Raw genomic sequence first — 17,248 nt, 5'->3', positions numbered from 1 at the left:
TTTCCATCATAACTGTATCAAAATACTCCCAGAATTTATCTTTTACTCTGTCATCACACCCTGTCTGTGGTGCATACATATTTACAATATTCAATATCAAATCGTCTTTTATTACTCTAACTAACATACATCTGTCATTCACTCTTTTAACTGCAACCACACATTCTTTTAGTTCTCTGTCCAGAACTATTCCCACTCCATTCCTTTTGCCATCGCTTCCACAGTAGAAAAACTTATAGCCTTCACCGATTTCTCTAGTTTTTGTTCCCTTCCACTTAGTCTCTTGTAAACAAGCCACATTTATTCTTCTTCTTTTCATGATCATTCTTTTCATGATCATATCTGCTATTACTCTGGCCCTTCCAGTCATCGTTCCTACATTCCAGCTTGCTATCCTCAGTCTTACTTCCCGGACTCGCTTCTTACGTTGCACCCGTCCCTGATACAACAACCCTTGTGCATTTCTCACAGTGACCAGGTGCTGACACTGCGCGTCGCCTCGGAGGTACGCCCTAACCCTATCACTGTTTTCCTTTGCAATAAAATCCATGTTGTTGTAAGGTTTTGCGTTTTATAGCCAGCCGCCTGCCTGACGCCAATCCTCCTTGGAAAAGCTGTTGTTGGTGATTTCCCCGCCACCATGCGGGTACCTCAAGGTCTTTCTTCCCTTAGTCGCCTTCTACGACATCCATTGGAAAAGATGGATTAGCCCTATTCTTATTTTGCCGGGAACTAAGCTATATATACCCTCTTACATTACTTAATATTAATATATATCTAATAAAAACAAATAAAAATTAAAAATAGTTATGGTATGGTATGTAAAAATAAAAATGGTATGGATTGGTGGCAAGAATGCCAACAGCCAAAAAGAAAATCCCTTTTAAATCGCAATTCAGATTCTCTGGGCGAAAAATGAACCAGCCCTACTGTCACCAGTATAGGCAATAAGAAAGGGTGTAATATTTTTGATGAAAGTAATATTTTGTTATTTATTTTAAGTAGGTACTAAACAGTAAGCTACTTAAAATAAATAACAAAATATTACACACACTAAAAAAAGCTCTATAAACCGATAGGAATGACTTGAGGATCGAAGTTACAAGAATTTTAATGGATTTTGCAAATTATATTAAGGCAAAAATGTAGTAAAAGTACTAGCATTCTTGCAACCTTTCTATAGTAGCTATTTACTTTTTTGTATTCACTTATTTTAATCCTCAATGTAAATAGTTCTTATTTAATGTTTAATCTTATTTTTAGACAATTTAAATAAATATCTAATTTATCTACTTGATATAATTTCGATAGTTTTTGCGAGGAACATTTAAAACGAAATTAATCAATTATTAGACGACTATAAGTACTCGATGAGAACGTTACAAGTCATTTTACAATAAAAAAAAAACTCAAGGTTAAATAAAAATAACATGGACGTAAAAGAAATATTTACTTTTACAATTCTGGCAACATTTAACATTACACAATAGAAACGCATACTTTACAAAAAATACCTCTCGAATAATTTGCTTTTTACTGTCTGTTTTAATCAGCTTTCTAAGTGTTTCTGTGTGTATTTTTTATTTTATTCGTAGTTAGGATAAAATATATTTCAATGTTGCACGTTTTTTTGTTTATTCTGTTAACATTTATACCATGAGAAGAACACTTTGTCTGTCCGGTCGCTTTCGAAACGAACCTTGGATATGAAATTGATAACTATACCTAAAACTATCTCAAGCAAAAACCTTCATTACTACATGAATGTTGTGTTTTAGGATTGCCATCTTTATTGTAAGCCAACTCAACCCGACATCACAATATTTTCGTGTTGTTAAGCATCAACACATGTCTATGGGCGGTGATGACCACTTACCATCAGGTGATGGTATTTGCTCGTCCTATAGCATAAAAAAATATATATGTCACGTATATTGAATCATAAAATCTTTACTATACCCTATTCGAATCGAGGTAGGAATAAAGGTAAACAAACCGTATATTTACAAATTGCATGCGATTTTCTAATTGTTCAGCTGTATTACGGTATAAAGAGTTCTTGATTAATTTACCTTTATTTATAATACATATATATACTATTCCACTTAATTAGGAATAAACCACATTAATTTAACTTTCGAAGTTCCAATTACAACTTTCCGGGTGGACGAGCCGATTGGCGTGGTTGGTAGATACTTGCCTTTTCACGCCGAAGGTTGTGGGTTCGATTCCCACCCAGGACAGACATTTGTGTGCATCGACATGTCTGTTTGTCCTGAGTCTGGGTGTAATTTTCTATATAATTATGTATTTACAAAAGAAAAGTAGTATATGTAGTATATCAGTTATCTGGTTCCCATAGCACAAGCTTTGTACAAGCTTAATTTGGGATCAGATGGCCGTGTGTGAAAAATGTCCCAGGATATTATTATTATTATTAACTTCGCGGACATTGAAAACGCCATTTTTTCGCGAATCCATAGTGAATGTCATAGATTATTCAAGATCTCGACCAATGATATCGCGTCAATTGATATCGGTGACCAATGATATCGGTGTCAAAGTTGTTTATTTGGGTTTACTCCTCTTTTGGTTGGAATAGCTTATAAGTTCGTTTACAATAAAAAAATAATTGCTATTTCAAAAGCACAATCAAATTTTTATGCGTAAAACAAACATAAAAAAGCTATAAAAACATTACTTTAACTCTAAGATTAAAATCACTAGTCATTCGTTTAAAAACGTATTATTATTGAATCGATTCTTGAAAGTCTTAAATTAAAACGTGTTTTAGCGTTTATTTGCCATGAAATTGCAACTAAAGATAGATATTGTATCAGTTTGTCAACAAAAAGTTAAAGTATGCGATGTGCCCTTGACTCTTCATTTCAATATCTTTAACACTGCTTCTTAGTTTAGGAACTTGGCTAAATAATATTTTTTATAAAATAATTAATTTAGAATCTTAGAAAATGTCTTTTTCACTCATGTTAGGGGGTGTGTAGTCTCATCTGTCACAGGGCCAGTTATTCGTCAGCTAGACAGCAATAATAATATGTATTGCTGTGTTCCGGTTTCAATGGCCTGCCAGTACAATTACAATTCCAAGGGATCTTAGATCAGTTTTTCAGCGCTTTAACGCTAAGAAGTGTTTTATATTGTTAGAAATATATTTAACTATTTAAAAAGTAGTAATTGTCTATGACTCTATGGGATAATCTCAACCAGCCAGAAGGCTACGTATAAATAGGGTCTGTGACATCATGTGCTTGTGCGTGTGGGATCTGTGCTGTGTAGCCTTATTAATACGTATATATAGTAATAATATTACTATATATATTAAGACTTAAGACTCATTAATTTGATAATAATACATATATTTCATTGCTTACCAGTATCTAACTTCAATTTAACTAGTAGTAACTTCTACTTAGGAAGAGTTTACGCAACTACCTTCTTAAAATAAATTTAACAAAACAAAACGACTTACAAAACATTTAAAAAAGGATATACTATTATTCTCATTACAATTGACGTCTCATTCGCTTTAAATACATCACAATAATTAGTCGATTTCAAATAACGTCTGGTATATATCTTAATTAACAATTTACGTGATCCGATGTAAAACTAATCTGATATAATGATGATGTTACTTTGTATTTAAGTTTGAATTATTATTTGTAGGATTTGATTACGTTTAAATTACTGTTTTATTACTAAACTGTTTTATTTTCCTTACATAACTAAACTAAATATCTCAATTATTACATATTCATGCGTGATAATAGTATAAACAATTTATTGTATGTATAATGACAATCGATACAGATACAAAAGTTAAATAATCTTTGCGATTCAGTGAATCACAAACACGATCCATTAAAACAATGGTATGAATAACATTTGTTTTAGCAACTATTGTATTTTCACCGTTGTACGCTCAGTTTTGTGACCGTTTTAATTGAGTATAATATAAAATAGATAATTGATTCAATAATATTATTTACAATTTAATGATCATGCTAAATACGTTGACAGATTAATTCCGAAAGAATAATTGCGTAGACTTGAGATCGTATAACTTTTTGATCAAAATTCGTATAAGTTAATTACTTCATTTAAAAAAAACTAACCTTTTTATATTTATAATTTTAATACTATTTAAACTTTATTATATGATAGGTACTTAATTAATCTTTATTTTTACTAATAACTACATTTAATTAATCAGTAGTAATTATACTTCTTTTTCATTAATAATATCTATGTAATACTGCAATTTCAATTAAATATTAATTATTATAGTTAATCAAGGAATAAATATATTAATCTATGTGACCACAAAATAATTCTAAATTTGAAATTTAATTTTAGTTCGGTGGACAGAACTTTCTAAGCGTTTTAATTTCATCTAATATAAGCATTGTCAAATCTGAGTAATACTCAGGAAGTTATACAACATCTTGTATACATAAGCGTACTTATATTGTGATATGAAATCATTATGATAAAATCTTATCGCTTATGGACTCTTTCTAAAAACAAAAAACAAAGCAAACTCAATGCGGAACGAGACGTAAGCAAGTCAAGTGATAGGTCAAATCAAAATCAAATATTTAGTTAGTTGCGTTCATAATACGATACCGTTCAGATAAATGTTAGAAACAAAAGCCTTTAACAAAAAAGTCGTAATATGTATAATATTGATAAGATAATCAAAGATTGTAATCAATTGATAAGAAATAAGTTCATGTTCAGGGCCAGGGTCGAGTTTTAGTGTCGCGTTTTGAACTTTGCATGCAATAAACTGTCACCGCCTATATTTGTATGTGTCAAACAAGTCTGAAGTCACAACTCACAAGTGTCAGACTCAGTCGGTCACTGGACGGCTTATTATTTGAACGTGTGTAGACGTTTCCTGTAAGCTTACGAGCAATTTAAACGAAATCGCGTTTATTCAATTACAAAATAAACGTATAGCACACTAGACCATGAATGAAATGATGGTTATGTGCGAACGGACGTCGCAAGTCAGAGCCGGTTAAGTTTTTTTTCTTTATAAAATATTATTCCTAACAAGTTCGCAGCGCGCGCAAGTGTTGTGACTTTTCGCATTGTTTAGTGTTTTGGAACTTGATATTATTAAGTGAAGAGTTATTGTAAAAATGAAGGACGCGATCAAAAAAGAAGAAACCTCGGACGATGAATCGGGATTGGGGTATCAGAACACTTTGGTGAGTATTAAGAATAGTGATAGGTACTTTCTATGTTCTAGAAAATTACCACAAACACGCCACAATGTTATACCGTCACTTTCTTATAATACCGCTTCAAAATAATATATTAAACATTTTAATTGACTATGAAATTGATACAAATAAAATTCAATTGTGATTATAGATATGGATAATATATATCTATCAATCCATCGAAATATTTTTTATTAACTTTTACACTTATAAAATATAAAAAAACAATGTGTTCATTTTTAATTAATAAGAAAGTAAAGTTATTTAAAATGATTACTATAAAACATGAACTGCTTTATTTTATTTAAAATAATTCATTATCTATTTAAAAAAAGTATATAATTAATAAGTTATTAAAGCAACTATAAATATTGTGTGGCAACAAGCAATAATTGAAATACCTAGATGACACAAATAATGTAATAAACAAACATCAATGCCTGCAAAACAAAAACATCACTAGTTTATTGACAATATAAACTAATAACATTTCTGAACTATAATGTTCTAATTTTAAAATATGCATAACTTTTTAATGGAGGAATGTGTATGTGTGTGTCTGGTGTAATGTGTGTGTGTGTGTGTGTGTCTGGTGTAATGTGTTTTGTATTATACCATTGTATTACATATTGTCATTACACCAGAAAAGGGAAAAAAATATTTTGTCATTTTGCTTAATATATATATTTTTTTAAGTTGTAGAAATTGTTTGTATGTGATGTAGAATATAATTAAACATATTTTATCCTTGTTAAATTACATTGACACTATTTACCTTAGTTTTTATTCTGTTTAAAAGAATTTATTGCCTTGAAATTGTGAATTTGTTCATGTCAAATACTGTTATGTTTAATAAATATTTTTAATAGTATCTTCATGTAAAAGTCCTAGTTTTGGGCCCATGTATACATCATTTCGTGTTAATGTAAGTTTATAGAGTTAATAACATCATGCAGCTCCTCGGCTGGTTAATAGATATATCGACTGTAGTATTAAAATGATTCAACAATTTAAATGCTTCAGCATTCCTAATCTTAAGGGCTTTAGGAGATGAATAATTTATGATTTTAGTTGTCAATAGTTAATTAATGTGATATGAAAATACAACTGCTGGGTTTTGGGTTAACTTTGTACAGTCAAGATGATAGGATTGACGGTACAAAAATTTTTGTAATCAAACAAAATATCACCAATTACTCATTGACTATATATTAATTAAAACTTTTTAGTACAGTGCAGTAGGTATAGTATTAATACACTTATTGCATAATTTTATTCAGATAAGGATGTGTGCGTGCAGTGTGACAGTTTCAGGTAGCACAAGTATGCAGAATTATGCTACTTCAATTGCTGATATTACAAATTGTATGATTAATAACATTCATTATATTATTAACCAATTACTATTGGTGTTAAACTAATTTTATCCACTTTATTATTAACAAAATCTTTAAGCGTACCATATTTGATATAAAAATTTAAATAAATACATACTTTTACAACCTTTTATTATTTATATAAAAAAAATTGCAAGCATATTAAAAATTAAATTTTAATTATATGAATGTATATCATGAAAAAATATATAAAAATTTAATAAAAATAAATGAATATAAAAAGGTATGAAATGAGTATAAATGATACACTAGTTTACAGAATAAAAAGAGTTTATTTTTAAGCACTATGTCAAATACCTTTTTCCACACCTAAAATAATTTAAAAAATTGAGCTTATATTTACATAATTATTGCTATGTTTAGATAAACATAATATTGTCAGAACACTGTCTTTTTTTACAATTGATTGAAAGAAAAATATTTGTTTTTCTTTATTAATATCAAATAATTTAAGCTGCTAATTCTATTTAATCTGTGTTATCATAATCCGATGGCTGAGACAGTTTAAAACTGTCACTTCCCATTAAAAATCTAGACTAATTAGGTCTTAAACTCATTTGTTTGTTTTCATGTCTAGCTGGATTAGTAGATATCCTAGTTTTTAGAAAATAGAAGTAGGTTCGACTAACACGGGCGCGCGGTGTCGTCTATATCTATTAAACTTTTAGTAAATGTTTTTTTTCTGAAACAATAATTGTCCCTATGATTTTAATATATAGGTATTTTAATTATATTGAAAGGCGTTAATGGTAACAAATGCTAATTTAAATATATTTGATTATATATATATATATATATATATATATATATATATATATATATATATATATATATATATATAATTGCTGATTGTAAGCCAACTCAACCCGACATCATATACATATATATATATATATGTATATAATTTCGCTATCCTGCTTTCTAAGCATAGAAAATATCGCATAGAACTTCGTATCAGGCTACGAAGTCGATCAAACATTTCGGCTTGATAAATATTTCAAAGTTGTAGACACGTTGTTCGTGTATTTTTTTATATGTATTATATCTGTTATATATAAAAATAACACAGCTTGAGTAGTATAACAGTCTTGAATGTGGCACTAAATATTTCATTGGCCTTTTAATTACACTACTTTATTTATTTATTTAAAGTCAGTCAGCTGACTTTTAAGCTACACATACACCTGTGTCACAAAAGTCAGTGCCGCTCACTATTTTCTTTTAGCACTATGATAATCGAATGTTTTTTTTTGCTGTCATGACACAGATTAAGTCACATGACAGATATACAGATTTCCTATTAAATATTTATAATTATATATACATACCCTTAATCAGTAAATAGTAACAACGTTTGCACTGTACGATTACTAAATACAAAATTACGTAAAACGATGCGCGCGCAACGTATGAATGATAGCACTTCATGTAAACAAACTTCTAAACTAAGGGAATTTAAAACGCAAAGATATATTTTTATGATATTTTTAGGTACATTTAAAAATGTATAATTAATAGGTTTTCGGGTTGAGCATACGAAGGGGTTTTCATAACAGGGGACAAACCCCTACCGAGTTTGTCTGACACTTCATGTCTGCCACTAAGATATTAACCAATATATTTATTATTTGTAGAAAATTTATAGAATAATTGAATAACACCAACGAGTTGAAGAATACCCGCTGAACATCATTAGCTTGTATTTGTTCTTTGGAAGATGGAAAGTAAATGCAGGTACAGGTACATGTTATGGCACCATAACATCATAGTTCCCATTCTTAATATATTTTTAATAATCATGGTCCGTGCCATTTTTGTGTGTTTTCTAATTTTTTTGTCGTCTGTTTATTTGCGACTTCTTCGTTGATGGTGTAGTTGTCATTTAGATATTTTTAAAATTAAACATAAAAAATATTAAATTAAATAAATTATTTTAAACGAGTATGATACAAAAATAAATGGCGCATTCGTGTGATTTATTTGTCATTATAAAAAAAAATCTATTGAGAACCAATATTACGTTTTTTAAGTCAATTCAAAATCAGTTCAACCGAAGTTACAATAAGATCGACTTTAAATCGTTAATTATCAAGATTACATTAAATATAAAGCTATCGGTTTGTAACGTAGACCGTAATACCAGCAATAAACACTAGGTATAATATTCTAGTAATCAAATTACAAATATCAACTGTATAGACACATTTATATATATATATATATATTTATATTATGTGTATTGATTGCGACGTCATTCACCGTAATCGTAATCTAATATAATGTATTTGTCATCTTTCATCAAGCATATTTTTGATATCATATATCATTATAAATGTCGCGATGACTTGACATGAGTCAAGATTCAATGCCATAGTAACATTAAATAACGGTAAATTAAAATAATTGTTTTAATTCCCTGTAGCCTATTCTAATCGAAGGAGTTAATATAAACAAAACCTAAGATTTACATATGTGATTTACTAATGACTGGCACGTGTTGTCTGGTTTTTAATTGCTTGTTTATTATAATTAATCGGTTATGGATTGCGCTCCATCTATCGTACGCTGATAAAACTATGCCAGAAAATTACACACAAGCGTCGACAATTAAACAAACTTTCAATTAATCATATCAATCATAAAAGAACGCTAGCGAAACAAATAACGAAATAAAAAATCATTTATATATTATCTGTATAAATGACAAATTTCGCGCCAAAAATAATGTCACGTCATTATTGCAAATTGTCTTTTCGCTAACAAAACGCAATTGTCTATAATCAGTGGTGATTATTTACCATTAAAAAGAAAAAAAAAATAAGATTGATAATCAAAGTTAATGATTGAAAGGAAACGCGGAATACAAAGTAACTACAGATATAATAAAATATCAAAGCCCCAATAAATTATAAATACGTACCTAATATCATTCAAATCATTTTTGATTGATTATCTATACAACAGAATAATCACGGACTATTTATTATTGTAATAAAATTATCTTTTTATTTGATTCGATATCAAATATTTTTTATATATTATGCAATCAATAATTATTGCAAATTTATACGAGGAAATTTTCAAACATAATTTGATTGTACAATTTTTCAGATTTATTTGGTCTAGATCCTTTTCTGTTTTTTTTTCAGATTTATTTGGTCTAGATCGCTTTTAAATCGCCTATATTGTATTTATAATTTTATTTAAAAAGGGAATTCGAAAGTTGTTTTCTTATCTGTAATTATAAATACGCAATAATTACATACTAGCGGTTCGATCAATGAACCTACTTATGAAAGGAGCCTGATTTCTTGCTTACCTAACGAATAATCTTAGACAAATCTACGTTCTAAAGAACTCGTTTAAAAGGAAACTGAATAAGTCTAGGAAATTATACGCCTCATATATTTGTTCGTTCTAAATCATAAAAATATTTCATTTAACACTATAAACATGTCTTGTCCGATATCGGTCACGTCATTTATTCTTAACAGTTAGGTAGCTGCGCGAGATATAATATAGTACACATTTATGTGCGCAAACACAACTGCACTCTCTATTTTACCCGCACCTTCAATCTCATAATCCAATGGGACGCCAAATCCGACACGACTAGAAAGAGTTTAGTCACAGGACCAACAACTTTACCTACTTGCCGAGGCAGTGTAATCATTGCCAATTTCCAGACTACGGGCTGCTACCGAGCATGTCTCGATAGAAAATCCAATAACTTTTTAATGGCCTGAATCAGGGTGTGCATCCAGGACTCGGGGGATCTGCGGCTTTAAAATCTACCCACGTGATCAATGAGGCAGTCAAATAATCGGCTCACATCTTTCGCATCCATCCATTGCATCCATTAAAAACTGATTTTAAAATATTGTTACAAACTAGTGTGAGTAACGTTATTAAGTCAATAATTTGCAGAATTCAAACAGCGCAGTCCAAATCTATTTATACTGGTAGTACTATATGTAAATTAAAAGGCAAAGACAAAACAGTTCAATACCTCTTTCGTTCTGTTTTCACCTCCTATTTTATCCTGTTTATCATATGCTTTTCTTTCTTTCGTTTGTAATGATGAGCTTTAGTGATATCAATTATAAGAAAATTGGAAATACGAGTAAAAGACGAATTTTTTCGATAGTTTTTCTTAAGTTTTCCATAAAAAACATGATTATGGTCGAATTTAAAGTATATTGTTAACATTGAGTATCTCATTAGTCTCGTCCTACTTTGATAAACTAACAGATTCGCAGAAATAAAAATATTACAAGGGTCATCAATTCTATGACATCATCAGAGATCCAATACAGCTAACGGTAGACGCCGGCGTTATATCTATACGTTTGCCAATTTTGTATTCTGGAAACGTTTCTTTATGATATTTGAATGTATAATTAAAGGCTTTTACATAAATTAAATATTGATGGCGATAAACGTATAAGAGTTTGGAATGACGACAGAAACGGAATACGGGGTAAAATTTCCAGTGGCGTTAAGTACGTCATTCGATAATGGGACTTGGAAAAAAACATTTAATTAAATAAATAACAGATATATTACGAGCCGAGATGCCTCTTTGGTAGTAGTATACAGAAAACGTGAGTGTTAAGGATTTTGGGTTCAATTATTATTATTATTTTTGTTTTTTATGTAACCTCTCTTACATAAACAAACGAGCACGAGGCTCACCTAATGGAAAATGACTACCACTACCCATGGACATCTGCGACACCGGAGGGCTTGCAAGTGTTTTGTCAGCCTTTAAGGAATGAGTACGCTTCGGTTCAGAAAAGTCGCCGGCGAAAGCTGGTACAGAGTGGTTGTGCGAGAAATGCCTTAAAAATCGCGCTGTTGTGGATTTCCAGATATCGAGGTGGTGAGGATGGAATTTAGAGTTCTAGCGCGATGTCCGGTGGTGAAATACATACCGAAGCACCACAGATATGTTTAATATGCTTTGATAAATTGCATAATTTATCTGGTGACTCGGCTTTAAATCCTACATGTGCTTGATGAAATTTTGCAAAACGTGCATGCATTGTCCGTTTTGGAGTAGTGGTTGAATAACCTCTAAAAGTCCTGAATCCTTACACCTAGCGGAGAATTATGTACAAGCTGTTACGCAAAGGCGTTAAATGATTTTGGAGTGGACAGTGTCTGGTTCTCATTTGAACCCAGATCCAAAATAAATAACAATTATCACTTCAGAATTTTAATAAGATTTTTAAATATCTTGTAGCAATGTTCACAGCATCTTGGCCTCTTTTATCGTTATTAACATTAGATTAACGCCTAATTACGAGTATGGGTATAAAAAGATAATAATGTAAGGAGATACACTAAAGCCTTTTTTTAAGTGAAACGACAATCTCCAAGTCGAAGTCTTCTCGAGACGTGTTTCATCCTTTGATTGATAATGTAAGGGCATAAACAATAACAAAAAGTTGCCTGATAATGAATGTATGTATGTATTTGACTTTCTCTTTAGTCTAGTTGCTAAATGCGGCCCGAGGTCCTGGGTTTAAACTCCAGGTCGGCCCGATAAAAAGTTACTGGGCTAACCTCAGTAGCGGCCCGGAGATTGAAAGATGAGATTTTGTACACATCCATGCCTCGGAAAGCACGTAAAGCCGTTGGCCCTGCTGAACTTTTTTCGGTCATATTGGAATTGTCGCCGAGATGGTCCTGTGGTAAGAACGCGTGAATCTTAACCGATGATCGTGGGTTCAAACCCGGGCAAGCACCACTGAATTTTCATGTGCTTAATTTGTGATTATAATTCATCTCGTGCTTTACGGTGAAGGAAAACATCGTGAGGAAACCTGCATGTGTCTAATTTCACTGAAATTCTGCCACATGTGAATTCTACCAACCCGCATTGGAGCAGCGTGGTGGAATAAGCTCCAAACCTTCTCCTCAAAAAGAGGAGAGGAGGCCTTTAGCCCAGCAGTGGGACATTCACAGGCTGTTACGGTTACGGTACGGTTGGAATTGCCGTCCCATCGGATTATGAGTGCGCACCTGTGTTGCACACACATGTGTACTACATGTCCTGCATAGTTAGTTAGGCTAGTCACCCTTGAGATATGTTGTCATCGTCAAAATCGGTCTGAAGGACACCATTAGTACGTATTTGTCAATTTTCTATTTAAATCAATTATGTCTTGCAAAAAAGGAAAATCTAAGACTTGTTTCGGGTCAACAATTTCAATATACATTGTTACATTTCTATAATACCCATAATCCTCACACTTATCACAAAGAATTTCTACATCGAACAAATCGGTAGGCACATGACCGGTTTATCTTAAGTATTATGATATAAGTTAATGTGATAGTGTATTTGATAAGATAAGATTCAGATAATCCGTTGAAAGTCAATGTCGTGTGCCTTGAAGTGCGTTACACTTCCTAGTGCTTTGAAATAATGAAAAAGTGACGAGGAATATGTATAACTGTGTGTTGTTTCGGACACACAGTTATGTATAATGACGGACTTTTTTTGTTTAGAAGAATGGTGTAATAAATTTATAATTTATCAAAATTATCTCATCGCATCGCTTATATGTTAGAGCAACTTCTGGTTTTCTCGTGTACGAAAGATGTTTTTTTTTTTGTCGTTATTTCAGTTTTTTTTAAATCGTAATTATATATGATTACATGAAACAATACACAGTTTTACATATTTCTCATCGCTTTTCTCTGGAACTAAGAACTTACTGTTGGTTATTTTCATTTTGTTTTTACCAATTGGCTGATTCTTTATGAAGAAAGCTATGATGATAATTGACGATTAAGTCGGAAAAAAATCGGCATCTACCTACTAAGCAACGAAGTCCGAGCAGATTGCAAGTAATAAAAATTAAATAAACAATTCATCCGCGTTAATTAATTTATTTATAGCCAGTATCGCTTTAAGATGATGTAAGGACTCCAAATCTGTTCCGGCATTTGAAAGTTAAGTTATACACACATACTGAAAACGCATCATTAGTTTTTTTTGCTGGCAAATTTTCTTTATTTATTACAAAAATGCAGGTATAAAATATTGGGTGGTTAAAATATAAAATTCAAAATTCCAAAGATACGATAAGTTTATTTGAAATTATATAATTCTTTAACAAACGCGTTACACGGTTAAGTTAATTTACAAATCTTTTATTTTCTCAATTCCATTGTGATAATTTGCATGGAATTTAAACAACATATCTGTAAGGACTTATTTGGACTTATGACAAATAGATTACGATGTATAAATTACTTATTTATGCCAACAGTACATTTTTAATGAAAAAAAAAATTGTTTGGTAGAAAATTTCGTTCCTTTTGTGCTTTTAGTTCCGTGTACGACACGAAAAATACCCTATCGAAGTTCTATATTTGAATGTTAAGTAAGTGTGAAACACTATTTACATCTCAGTTGCACTAAACGGTGTACGGTTAGAATAAAAAGTTGAAGAACATTATTAACGTTTTTACATAAAAAATTACATATGACACGGTTGATTTACATAAGAATTATGTACTTTGTGGAAGACCTAAAATAAATCAAAGTTGAATATTTAACTAAATAAACATAACATTGTATTATAATTCATTTATTTCATTAACTTGCATAACCTAATTTAACGACTGCATAACAAGTAATTAATATTATAAGTAATCAGTATTGTTGCTATTTATTTATTCAATATTATTTCTATAGTGAGTAATAGATAAATATATATTTTTTTATCATAAACTCTGGCACTTTAACAATGCGCCACAGATATTCTACCGTCAAACAGCAATACTTTTGAAGACAATACGTTTGAAGGGTGGCCCATTTGCCCGCCCGCCTACTTATAACATAAAAAAAAATACTTAAAACATACGTGGGTTATAGTTTAAGTAATTTATTACAGAATAGCAAAATCTGTCATTAAAGCGTACACAATACCTTTTTTCAATTATACACACACACATGAATTTTTGGATATGTATGTATGTTGTGTATGATGGACACATGTATTTCTCCTCTAAAGTCTAATATAAGGGTATGTACCGCATAAATAAAATCAATATGTATAGTTTTTCCTGCATTCCTCGAGATAACATATTGGGCTTAGGTTTTCCCGTAAAAAAATATAAATATCAGAAAGAAAAATAACCGGTAAAACCAGTACAGTTACTGCATTTATTATTTACTTAATAATGCAATGTAAAATAAATGTCTGATTTACATATGATAGTGTTGTGCTTCTGACCGATTTCGGTAATGTCATTCACTGAAAGACTAACCAAATGCATTCTGAAAACTGGATATTTCCGACCACAATAAATAAACAGATAAAATAACGTAATTTTCGAGGCACATAAATGCAACACCGCCGCTCTTAAATCCTGGGAATGATTTGACAGAAAAAGTTGAAAATGTTACCTGGTCTGACGACCCCAGTATTAGAACCTCAAGATCTGCAACCATATCAGTATCAGTCAGTCCAACAAGGACACCAATGATATATTATCTTCATAAAATCCAGTATATAATACCATATAAAGAGAGTACAAAGGAAGATCGAGTCATTCAACATCGTATACAATATCCAGCATTGAACTCAATTAATTGTTCTATTTTAAGATCTGAGTACTCGTAAAATGTCTTAAAATAGACAACTACTATAGCTTTCTTGATTCATGAAATATGACACTTTAATCGTAAGAATAATTGCAGGGGTTAGAACCAAAAGGGGTATATGTGACAAAACATATTTTTCTGTATAAAATAATATTTTAGTTTTGTCGTTTACACCATATTATTTCTATCGCTTTATTGTACTCGGCTATAATTTTCCTTCTAAGACTGCTTTGTTTTTGAATGAACGCTTTAAATATATTTTACATTTTCTCTCAATGAATAACTGAAAATGAACTGTCAAAGTATTTATGAAAACTTATGAGCTATGACCACAATCGATTTTTGCAGATATATTAATTGTTTATAAAGCAATTAATTTAAAAATATTGCTAAAAATCAACAAGTACTTATAACACAATTATTCTATTGAACGAATTAACGATTAAACGAATAATCATTTAAAACATAAATAAATCAAAGACAAACGAACGACTAGGATGGAATTTTTTTGTTATCTTTGATAGGAGTCTTATCTTCACCGAGGAGTTTTTGCGATGAAACTATTTGTTTGCTTAATTGGTCGTAAGTATGCCTCATAAAAACTAGTTTTACAATATAAACATATAGCTATTATCTTTAAGATTGGTGCAAGTACAAATACAATGGTCCAAAGGACGTATACGCCTTCTAATTTGGTACTATGAGACGTTCCACACTAGTTTCCGCAAATCGTTTCATTATATATTATAATATAACTAAACAAACGTTTCCGTTAAACTTCAATATAAGCTGTTGATTGATTAATTATTTATCAGTCAATTAGTTCATTGCTCTTTGTAATGATCATGATGTCCTCCGATGTCACTCTCTAGCCACTCAATACGATGGGATGACAAATCCGACCGGAGTGTGTTTAGGCGCAGAAACAACATTACATTTTATATAATAATAATTCCTGGGACATTATTCACGCACGGCCATCTGATCCCAAACTAAGCAGAGCTTGTACTATGGAAACCAGACATCTGATATACTATATATACTACTTTTCTTTTGTAAATACATACTCATATAGATAATTACACCCAGACTCAAGACAAACAGACATGTTCATGCACACAAATGTCTGTCCTGGGTGGGAATCGAACCTACAACCTTCGGCGTGAAAGGCAAGTATCTACCAACCACGCCAACCGGCCCGTCTATATATACATGTCGGAAAATCAGAAAGGCCTTTAAAATGATCTTGGATGTTTGCGTCCATGGTGGGCATGATAATGGCGGAATATCCAAAATAAAGACACGTTTTAATTGTTCAGTACACTGTTATTTAATTTCACAGTACAATTACACAAAATATAATACGGTTACGTTGATTACTTTGGATTGAGAGCCAATAGGTTAGAATGTGTCTGCCTCGTTTGTCGGTGACAAGTGAACGATCAGCTGTCATCACGTTTGACGACACACTACCCTATTCGGGATTACCCGCTCTTAAAATAATTATTCTATCACAAACAACTAACTGTCATAAACAATTTGTTATAACAAAAAATCTCAATAATGATCAGACCATTAAAAATGGGCAACCTATGATTACTACTTAATCTCCCACTGAAATTATCAACGCGTCGTCATACATAATATTATTGTTTTTTTCATTATTAATAAGGCATATTAATTAACACCATATTATATAAGTGAAAAAAGCATGGAGTTAGTATTTGTTGATTACCATAATCCAGTTCCAGGATATGTACATACATTTAATTGTATTTGATTGATCATATAATTAAAATTGTGAAAGAGAGAAACACAAGAATCTACATTAAGAACCGGTGTTTAGTTAAGAACGATGAGAGAAGGCCTTAGCCCAGAAGTCGGGTGCTTTACAGGTTTATTACTTAATTTATTGTCTATGCATTTTTAATTTATTGCAACTTTTTCTGCTTCCCCCTTTCTTCTTAAGTCCACGT

The 17,248-nt window shown here is 31.0% G+C and overlaps 1 protein-coding gene across 1 annotated transcript in view; it reads left to right on the top strand.

The window, feature by feature from the left end:
• Window positions 1–4,890: 4,890 nt before the first annotated feature.
• Window positions 4,891–17,248, top strand: part of LOC126777847 (chloride channel protein 2) — a 72,917-nt gene continuing 60,559 nt past the window's right edge. Inside the window, exon 1 of the mRNA XM_050501078.1 lies at window positions 4,891–5,237. Within this exon, the coding sequence (XP_050357035.1) occupies window positions 5,169–5,237 (69 nt within the window). The 5' untranslated portion in view covers window positions 4,891–5,168. The remainder of the gene's footprint in view (window positions 5,238–17,248) is intronic.

The sequence above is a fragment of the Nymphalis io genome, chromosome 24 (genome assembly GCF_905147045.1).
Source record: "Nymphalis io chromosome 24, ilAglIoxx1.1, whole genome shotgun sequence".
NCBI classification, from domain to species: domain Eukaryota; kingdom Metazoa; phylum Arthropoda; class Insecta; order Lepidoptera; family Nymphalidae; genus Nymphalis; species Nymphalis io.
This window is presented reverse-complemented; position numbering and strand designations above follow the sequence as displayed.